The sequence below is a fragment of the Cherax quadricarinatus genome, unplaced genomic scaffold (assembly GCF_038502225.1).
Source record: "Cherax quadricarinatus isolate ZL_2023a unplaced genomic scaffold, ASM3850222v1 Contig217, whole genome shotgun sequence".
In the NCBI taxonomy this organism is placed as follows: Eukaryota; Metazoa; Arthropoda; class Malacostraca; order Decapoda; family Parastacidae; genus Cherax; species Cherax quadricarinatus.
Window position 1 is genome coordinate 170,001 of NW_027195243.1, and position 10,982 is coordinate 180,982.

At 41.2% G+C, this 10,982-nt stretch overlaps 1 protein-coding gene across 1 annotated transcript; it reads right to left on the bottom strand.

Annotated features, from left to right (window-relative positions):
* Positions 1-2,106: 2,106 nt before the first annotated feature.
* LOC128705210 (uncharacterized) lies at positions 2,107-5,958 on the bottom strand. The gene is made up of 3 exons (XM_053800438.2): positions 5,845-5,958; positions 3,778-3,863; positions 2,107-2,954 (listed from the first exon to the last, which is right to left on the bottom strand). Exons 1-3 carry the CDS (start codon positions 5,851-5,853, stop codon positions 2,330-2,332), a joined length of 720 nt encoding a protein of 239 aa, XP_053656413.2. The 5' UTR covers positions 5,854-5,958; the 3' UTR covers positions 2,107-2,329.
* Between the last annotated feature and the right edge of the window lie 5,024 nt (positions 5,959-10,982).

A 10,982-nucleotide genomic window follows, 5' to 3' on the forward strand; every position in this document is an offset into this window, starting at 1 on the left:
GCTTGACTGTGACCACAGACACTCACATGACCCTAAGGGAATTTTGGAGAGAACACTTCAGCATCCTCCACTGCATAACCCTTATAGGTATGGCTTGGGAGGGAGTGACTACCAGGACTTTGAACTCTGCCTGGAGAAAATTGTGGCCAGATTGTGTCGACAAGAGGGATTTTGAAGAATTTGGGACTGACCCTAATGAGCCTATGTCTGTTGTAAAATCAATTGTGGCACTGGGGAGTTCCATGGGGTTGGATGTGAGTTTGGAGGATGTGGAAGAATTGGTGGAAGACGACAATGAAGAGCTCACCACTGAGGAGCTGCAAAAGCTTCAGCATGAAGAGCAACACATCGCAGCTCAGAATCTTGCTGCAGAGGAGGAGGAAGAGAGATGGAAGAAGGTGCCTTCTTCAGAAATTAAAGAGATTTTTACTATGTGGGGTAAGATGGAAAGCTTTATGGAGAAACATCACCCTAACAAGGTTGTTGCAAGCTAGGTTGGCAACATGTACAGTGACAAAGTCTTGGGCCATTTTAGGGAAGTGTTAAAGAGATGCCAGAAACAGAGCTCACTCCACAGTTATTTTGTGAAACAGGACTCCAGTGACTCTCAAGGTGGTCCTAGTGGCATTAAGAAACAGAGAAGAGAAGCAACCCCAGAAAAGCAAATGGTACCTGAGGTGTTGATGGAAGGGGATTCCCCTTCCAAACTATAAACAATCCACTCTCTCTCCTCCTCCAGTCTCCCATACACTAAGAAGAATCTCCAATAAAGGTAAGTGTTATGCTGTTAATGTTTCATTCATCATTTCCCATTGTATTGTTTATGTACTACATGCATATTTCATGTTAAAAATTTTTTTGTTTTAATACTTCTGGGTGTCAGGAACGGATTAATTGTATTTACATTATTTCTTATGGGGAAAATTGATTCGTAAATCGTAAATTTCGTTTGTAGTAACGACTCCAGGAACGGATTAATTACGAACAACGAGGGACCACTGTATATATATATATATATATATATATATATATATATATATATATATATATATATATATATATATATATATATTCATATTTATATATATATAGCTAGACGTTTTGGTCCAAGGCAGCCAGCCTTCAGGCAAGTGGTTTTCAGCTCTTCATCTCAACCCCAGCATGCGTCAACCGACGAGAGATTTTTACAATGTTCAGAATTCTCAGAACAACCACTGTGAAAAAACAATGAACTTCCAAACGCTTTTGTGATATCCCACATTATCAAGGAACTATAAAAACACAAGATCAGCAGAAGGCAGGTCAAGGACTTATCTGAAAGGTCCCTGACCACCTACCTGCATCATAAAGGCTCAGGTGTTGTAAGTTGACTGTGAGGTGTAATCTCGTCCTTAAATGCCTTTCGCTGATCTTTTAATTTTACAGTTCTGTGATAATGTGAGGTATCACGAAAGGGTTTGGAAGGCCACTGCTTTTTTCACAATTTTTGTTCTGCATATATCTGTATATATATATATATATATATATATATATATATATATATATATATATATATATATATATATATATATATATATATATATATGTGTGTGTGTGTGTGTGTGTGTGTGTGTGTGTGTGTGTGTGTCACCTGTTTGTGTGTGTGTGTGTGGGTGTGTGTGTGTGTGTGTGTGTGTGTGTGTGTGTGTGTGTGTGTGTGCGTAATTATTACTCAGTTTCAGGACTTTATATGGTGATTTACTATATGTATTTACTATGTGATTTAATATAAGTTGAGAGACGAGTTACTCTTGACGTGACCTGACTTAAGGAGGAAAGAATTGTAATGACTCCCCATCTGGAATAAGATATTTTGACACAGTATAGGTACTTTATATTACAACGTTTCGCTTGATTAAGTATGTTTTTTCTTAATTTTCAGTAGTGCATCAAAATGAGTTATTTTATTCCAAAGTGAGACTTACTGAGCTGTGCAATCTTTTTATACAGCCAGTTATTGTTATGATTCTTGGGAATGTGTTAGAAAGCAGTTGGATTCTCTTTCATTGAGAGTAAATATGTGTACACATAATATACAAAATTATTTTTCTAAATGAAACTTTGAAATTTTTAAATTCTTATTTATTATAAATTATAGTCAAGCTATTAGCAATAAATTTCTTAGGAAGTCATAAACTGATTTCCTTCATCAGGTTCCGCTAAACTAGTGCTTGACACACTTATATCCACACTTGCTCTCAAGCATATCTCGCTCAGCACAGCTTCGGCGTCATAGACTTGCGGGAGAGTGGGGAAACCTTGTAAATGAGAATGACAACTCGCGTGAGTTTCAGTCGAGGTCCACTACTTTATATGCTGAAGGAAGAACGAGGGCAGTAGCAGACTCAGGGGAGAGCGAAGAACCCTTCTCATGGAATGAAGACGACAAATCGAAAATCTCCGAATCGAGGTCCACTGTTTCATATTGTGAAGGAAGAACAAGAGCAGTAGCAGACTCTGGGGAGAGAGACGAGCCCTTCTCATGGAATGAGGATGACAGTTCATGTCCCTCTGAATCGAGGTCCACTTTTTCATATGCTGAGGGAAGAACAAGAGCAGTGGCAGACTCAGGAGACAGCGGGGAGCCCTTCTCATGGAATGAAGATGGCAATTCACTCCTCTCTGATTCATGGGACAACAGACCGCGTCCCTTCGTCTCGAGGTCTACCTTCTTATATGCTGAAGGAAGAACAAGAGCAGTGGCAGATTCAGGAGATAGCGGGGAGCCCTTCTCATGGAATGAAGATGGCAATTCATTCCTCTCTGATTCGTGGGACACCAGACCGCGTCCCTTTGTCTCGAGGTCTACCTTCTTATATGGTGAGGGAAGAACAAGAGCAGTGGCAGACTCTGGAGACAGCGGGGAGCCCTTCTCATGGAATGCCGATGGTCGATCCTCATTTTCATTTATTAACCTAGTGCAATACGAGAAGATATTATCAATAATTAAATGTAACCACAATAGTAGACGGATTTAATTTTTTTTTAAGTTCTCCATTTTAAGTGAAACTCATAAAGTATTAAATATATCACTAAATATTTTAATTGAGGAAAAACTTTGCGTGTTAATATATTACAAAGTGTCCATGAGACACTGGGGACAGGGAGGCTGGAGTGTTGGAGAAGTGAGGAGGCTGGAGTTTTGGAGGAGTGAGGAGGCTGGAGTGTTGGAGGAGTGAGGAGGCTGGAGTTTTGGAGGAGTGAGGAGGCTGGAGTGTTGGAGGAGTGAGGAGGCTGGAGTGTTGGAGGAGTGAGGAGGCTGGAGTGCTGGAGGAGTGAGGAGGCTGGAGTGTTGGAGGAGTGAGGAGGCTGGAGTGTTGGAGGAGTGAGAAGGCTGGAGTGTTGGGGGAGTGAGAAGACTGGAGAGTTGTAGGAGTGAGGAGGCTGGAGTGTTGGAGGAGTGAGGAGGCTGGAGTGTTGGAGGAGTGAGGAGGCTGGAGTGTTGGAGGAGTGAGGAGACTGGAGTGTTGGAGGAGTGAGGAGGGAGTGTTTGAGGGATGAGGTTGGAGTGTTGGAAGGGTGAGGGTGGAGGGGTGAGGGTGGTGTTTTGGAGGGGAAGGAGGGTATTGAAGGGATGAGGCTGAAGTGTTGGAAGGGTGAGGGTGGAATGTTGGAGGGGTGAGGCTGGAGTGTAGGAGTGAGGGTGGGTTGTTGAAGGGGTGAGAATAGTGTTGGAGGGGTGAGGGTGGGGTGTTGGAGGGGTGAGTGGAGTGATGGAGGGGTGTGGGTGGGGTGTACCTGTCAGTCTCGGCGACCTCCACTTCGTCTCCTCCATCAAATAAGCTTCGGCAGTTCGCCACAGTCAGCAGCGCCAGCATCAGCACCTGACACACCATAAAAGCTCATTAACATAGAATGTCAACACCATATCATACTAACACCTCTAGTATAGTTTTTAGTTAAAGTTACTGTAGTTTAATATTATTTTAGAAGTTGTGTATCATATTCTCCAATTATCATTTATAATAAAGTCCCACGAGTCACCTCCTTGTTGAGAAACATTAGCTTAACTAGTATCATCTGCAACCTCTAAATACTGTATTCTCAGAGGTATTTTGGTATGGTACAGTGTGGAACATCGTAATAATATATGGACAGAAATGTTTCAATTATTGTACCATGAGAAACATCCTAATATGAACAAAAATGCTTAAGGTAAGGAAATTCGTTTTAGTTAAGTGAATCAGAATGCCATAGGAACATTGCCTAGCAATTAATAGTTCGTATTCTGAGTGGAAAAAACATATCAGTTGTAAATAGTGATAATGAAGATGAGACACGAGTATTGTTCTGCTGCTGTAACTACCTGGTTGATCAGGCGCTGATCCACCAGGAGGCCTGGTCACAGACCGGGCCGCGGGGGCGTTGACCCCCGGAACTCTCTCTCTCTCCAGGTAAACACACAGCTGCCTAATGCTTCCTTGTTTCTACATAATAACAAGTTGACCATCTCCAAAAATGTTACTGCACGCTTTTATTTGCTAGGATGTCAAGGGCAGCATGTGTAAGGAGATTTGTCCAAACGTCTGTCCAGGAACGCATACTCACCTAGTCCTGGTTGTAGGAGTTGAATCTCAACTCATGTCCCGACCTGTTAACTATATGCTCATTAGTTTGTTGTCTCGTGACTCCTGCTGTGTACTCCTTAAAACTTTATATAGGAGTCAATACTACTGTAAATCCCTGAACTTTCTCTAGTTATTTAAACACATGATTAGGTACTTCCCGTAGGCAGGTGCTGCATATTCTATGACAGGTGTGATATTTAACGTACATAGTCCTGAATTACATTTGCAGGGAATTCATTCTCCACTGACGGATTCCTGTTCATCTATATTCTATATTGTACTCTAGGGTCCTCCTTGCTTGAGGTTAGCAGTCTTCCTGTGGATCACTAGCCTAAACTTCTTTCCCGTTTTTCATAACCTCACATTTGTTGGGGCTGAATTTTATTAGCTGTGTCTGAATTATGTTGTTCCTTCATTCTCTGCAGTTGTTATTCTCCTTATTAGTTATCATAATTCTCAACTCATGAAATACAGACAATTTTCTTTTCTGTCATGTCGTTTACGTATATGAAAGTAAGTATATAGTCACTCATGTCTGCTCCTGATACATCCAGCTTGACCATTCCTATATCTCCTCTCTCTTGATTATTCTTCTATCCATTGAGAACTTTGCTGTTATCCCTGCCTGCTTTTCTAGTTTGTTCATCAGTTAACGGTGCAATACATTATCTTACACTAGCTTACAGTTCAGGAATGTGTATGTAGTCCACCTATATCTCTCTCCCGTTTTTTTTTCACTGCTAACCTGTAGTAGAGTTCCCACAGATTCATCAACAGGACCTTCTTTCTCTAAACCAGTGCTGGTTGTCTTGTCTGAATGAGTCTTCTGTTTTCCAGGTGCTCCACCGTTCTCCTAATAATTATCAGGTTTTATATTTAAAAACTATTCTGAGCTCACAGCATCACATAATGCAGGATGTTGATGTCTGGCCTCTCAAAACCTCCTTCATGGCGTCAGTCAGACGTCCCCTAAACCTTCCATCCATTTCAGCTTTAAACATCCTTCTTAATAACCTACCTGTCTTACTCCATTTTTTTTTCTAGATGAAGGAGAAACTATCACAAAAAGTCTCTGAATTATAACTTTCCAAACACCACATTTACATTCAGATTTCTTCACTTATTATGCAGTAATAGTTACACCACAAATTGATTTCAGACAAAAGAGCTTATTCGTTTATAATGTTTATGTAATAATGCTCAGTTATATGCAGACTTGTAAATGATGAAGACTCACAAACTTCATGGTGGAGACTTGGTGAAGAGGAGCTCCCCTTGTCAGTGTTAGCAGCGAAGACTAAGAACTGATTTAACTCACTCGCCACTTGCCTTTATATATACATGCGCTCAGCTAATGCATGAGAAGGACACAGGTGGAATCGATCCGAGGCCGAAGCCGGGGCTGGCTTCCGAGTCCGGGGCCTCTTCTGACTTCATAATCTAGGGTTTCCTTCGCAATCCGGGACCGGTTTCAGTGTCCAAGACTTGTTCTGACTTGAGACTCCATCAGACATCCTCAGTGTGCTGCTTCCCTATTCCACATGGTAGTTACACTGCAGGAACAAAATCTAGATGTTTCCCTGTCGTGTTCCATCACACAAGAGGATTTCGAACATCAAGCGATAAATTTGTCATCCTAAGTTAGGAAACATCAGTAGGGCAACGAGGAAAATGTACGTATTTTATTAAGAATTCAGTAGCTACACAAGCTTCAAAGGTTTCGCTCCCTCAGAGCTGGAGTCACTATTACTTGGGAATTCAGATGATGAAGTCACGGAAACAATTACAGTCTTTGTTCAGACATTTCACCTTCGCAACAGGATTTTACAAGTGTAATCGATCATACGTAGTTTTAGCACAGTTGTCTAAGCTAGAGAGAAGAGCATAAAAAAAAAAAACAAGGAACGGGTGGGGTTTGCATGTTTACAATCGTGTTATTACCACTTCGTGAGTCATGAAGAGCATATATTATAGTCAAGTATAAAATATAAGCATAGAAACAAGAGTGAACTGCAGCAGGATCACTAGTGGTCCACATTAGTTCACTGAGTAGTAGTAATTGGTAGTTCTGAGAGGTACACATGCTTCAGGTTTTGCCAACTGGGAGCGGCAGTGGTCCTGTGTGACTGTGACTCATGACATTCAACACAGTCTGTGACTGTGACTCATAATTTTCAACACAGACTGTGTAACTGTGATTCATAACAATCAACACAGAAATGTTGTCTGACTAAATTATTCAATTACCACTATTAAGTCTTTATCTACTAGTGGTAGGTATTCCATACCTTCTACAAGGGTAGGTATTCCCATACCTTCTACAAATGGTAGGTATTCCCATACCTTCTACAAGTGGTAGGTATTCCATACCTTCTACAAGGGTAGGTATTCCCATACCTTCTACAAGTGGTAGGTATTCCCATACCTTCTACAAGGGTAGGTATTCCCATACCTTCTACAAGTGGTAGGTATTCCATACCTTCTACAAGGGTAGGTATTCCCATACCTTCTACAAGGGTAGGTATTCTCATACCTTCTACAAGTGGTAGGTATTCCATACCTTCTACAAGGGTAGGTATTCCCATACCTTCTACAAGTGGTAGGTATTCCCATACCTTCTACAAGTGGTAGGTATTCCCATACCTTCTACAAGGGTAGGTATTCCCATACCTTCTACAAGTGGTAGGTATTCCATACCTTCTACAAGGGTAGGTATTCCCATACCTTCTACAAGGGTAGGTATTCCCATACCTTCTACAAGTGGTAGGTATTCCATACCTTCTACAAGGGTAGGTATTCCCATACCTTCTACAAGGGTAGGTATTCCCATACCTTCTACAAGTGGTAGGTATTCCATACCTTCTACAAGGGTAGGTATTCCCCTACCTTCTACAACTGGTAGGTATTCCCATACCTTCTACAAGGGTACGTATTCCCATACCTTCTACAAGTGGTAGGTATTCCCATACCTTCTACAAGGGTAGGTATTCCCATACCTTCTACAAGTGGTAGGTATTCCCATACCTTCTACAAGGGTAGGTATTCCCATACCTTCTACAAGTGGTAGGTATTCCCATACCTTCTACAAGGGTAGATATTCCCATACCTTCTACAAGTGGTAGGTATTCCCATACCTTCTACAAGGGTAGGTATTCCCATACCTTCTACAAGTGGTAGGTATTCCCATACCTTCTACAAGGGTAGGTATTCCCATACCTTCTACAAGTGGTAGGTATTCCCATACCTTCTACAAGGGTAGGTATTCCCATACCTTCTACAAGTGGTAGGTATTCCCATACCTTCTACAAGGGTAGGTATTCCCATACCTTCTACAAGTGGTAGGTATTCCCATACCTTCTACAAGGGTAGATATTCCCATACCTTCTACAAGTGGTAGGTATTCCCATACCTTCTACAAGGGTAGGTATTTCCATACCTTCTACAAGTGGTAGGTATTCCCATACCTTCTACAAGGGTAGGTATTCCCATACCTTCTACAAGTGGTAGGTATTCCCATACCTTCTACAAGGGTAGATATTCCCATACCTTCTACAAGTGGTAGGTATTCCCATACCTTCTACAAGGGTAGGTATTCCCATACCTTCTACAAGTGGTAGGTATTCCCATACCTTCTACAAGGGTAGGTATTCCCATACCTTCTACAAGTGGTAGGTATTCCCATACCTTCTACAAGGGTAGGTATTCCCATACCTTCTACAAGTGGTAGGTATTCCCATACCTTCTACAAGGGTAGGTATTCCCATACCTTCTACAAGTGGTAGGTATTCCCATACCTTCTACAAGGGTAGGTATTCCCATACCTTCTACAAGTGGTAGGTATTCCCATACCTTCTACAAGGGTAGGTATTCCCATACCTTCTACAAGGGTAGGTATTCCCATACCTTCTACAAGTGGTAAGTATTCCCATACCTTCTAGTGATACCTGGGAATTATCATCTCTTAGGATAGCCTCTACTACACGCAGGAGAAATGGAATTAATGAAGATATCACTATCAAAGAACGAAATAACAAAAATTGTAAAATGTAAAAAAATTATACTTACACTTATATACCTATAAACATATATATATATAGACCAATGTATATTCAAAGTCAATTATTTCCTTCACGAAACAAAGATTATTTATAGCAAGAGCTGTTTTGGTGGGGAAACGAAGGGTGAGAAAATACAAGGGTCGGTGAGTAGAAACTAGAGCTAGGGCAGAGGGAGAGATGTAATAACAGGGTGGAGGCTGGGGTGATGAGTAATTACTGAGGTAAGGGCAGGGGTGGTAAGTAATTATTGAGGAAAGGGCGCGGGTGGTGAGTAATTACTGATGTAAGGGCAGGGGTGGTGGGTTGGTTCAGGGATGAGGACAAATAGGAGTGGGAATACTTGGGTGGGGGTGGGAGTGGGGTGTAGGATATGTTGAGGAGTGGGGCTGGGAAGTTGGGTACATTTCGGGGTAGGGGCCGAGGAGGTTGGGAAGCACTTGGGTAGTGGGGAAGCCTTTGGGAGGGGTAGAGTTCCAAGAAGTAGTACGCAGGAATCCTGAACGCTCAAGATGCCAGAAAAAAAAAACAAATATAATAATTGCCTAGATGATTATTAGTAAAACCTTAATCTGGTTGGATTTACGCACGTAGGTTGTGTTTTACACAGGATTTTCAGAGGCAGATTGAGAGCAACTCACTCATTAGGAGCCCCTCGGTGCTGTCAGCTACTGCACAAGTGGAAATTAATGTTTAACATTAGAATGAGACGTATGAAGGAGAGTATAACTGTACGAATGAGACGTATGATTGTATGAATGAAACGTATAACTGTATGAATGAGACGTATAAGTGCATGAATGAGACGTATGACTATGATTAAGAGACATATAACTGTATGAAAGAGACATATGACTGTATGAATGAGACGAACGACTATATGAATGAGACGTACGACTATATGAATGAGACGTATGACTGTATGAATGAGACGTATGAGTGCATGAATGAGACGTACGACTACATGAATGAGATGTACTGTCGTGTGGGGGTTCGTAACATGGATTGGGTAATAAACACTCACGTCGGATGGTCTCGTACGTATTTTAGATGGAATATATGGGAACGCCAGGCCTGACCTGTCTTCTCACTTACGTCTCTATTTGAACTGCCTTGCTGAGCGCCTCGGAGGGTAAGCTGCATTCAAAACCTACTAGGTCAGCAGTAACAGTCAGTGAATAACAGTCAGTGATTCACACAGCAGTGAATCAGTAACTGTTGGTTGAGGCATTACTACTGACACTACTGGTAACTAATACTACTGGTAACTGATACTACTGGTAGATACTGCTGGTAGATACTACTGAGAGCTTAGCGACGCTAATGTATGGCGTCCCGACATACAGGTAATACAAACTAGAGGCAACAGGTGTATGGCTTTGGGCTGATTCTATACAATGTCAAAGTACACAACAGTTGAACATTGTAACGCACATAAGGAGAATATCGGGATGGAAGCTAATGTAATGGAACATATTGTAATGCATTACAAGGTATTATATATCGCAATTCATAGAATGAGGCTCAACATTGGGATTATACAATAAAAGTGATATAAAAAAATGATCGATCGGTCTGTATTCATGTGATCTATGGATTCTGAGGAAGGATATGTACAAAGAAAGAGGTGTTTAACAGAAAAGGCAGAGTTGGTGCACCCAAATGTAAACTGTTAAATCTCAAATTGGGAGAGAACTTGAACACACAAAAAGAAATTCTTGGATATTAATAAGTTGATGTTGTAGCAGACAATAGAAATACATTTGAGACTATATTAATCATCTATACAGGTTATTTACATTTAATCCCAACTCTGGCAATATAAACACAAATGCAGTATAATGTGATCCTTTATTGACTACGTTTCGTTTGACTTGAAAAAGCCCACTGTGTGGGCGAAACGTAGTCAATAAAGGATCACATTATACTGCATTTGTGTTTATATTGCCATTGTGTCGGTATTTTATACCATTTATTTCCAATCCCAACTCTGCTAGGGTGAGATTGACATATGCAGAATGGGTGTCATCTCTGGGAGGATCAAACCCTGTTGCACTGGCGAACTCATGCCATGGTTGAGGCAGATGTGAATTGGTATTTACAAATGATACCTGAGGATTTCTCAATACTTGTCGTGTATGTAGGGAATAACGACATTCAGGTTGATCGTTTGACCGAGTATTAAAGGTAGAGGGTACAGAGGCAGAAGGATTGTCAGAGTCTGTCACATTAGTCTGGGTTGGAACATCATTATCATCACATACTAACTTCATATGATCTAAATGCGATTCTTTACACTGACCAGTTCTAATTTCTCTAA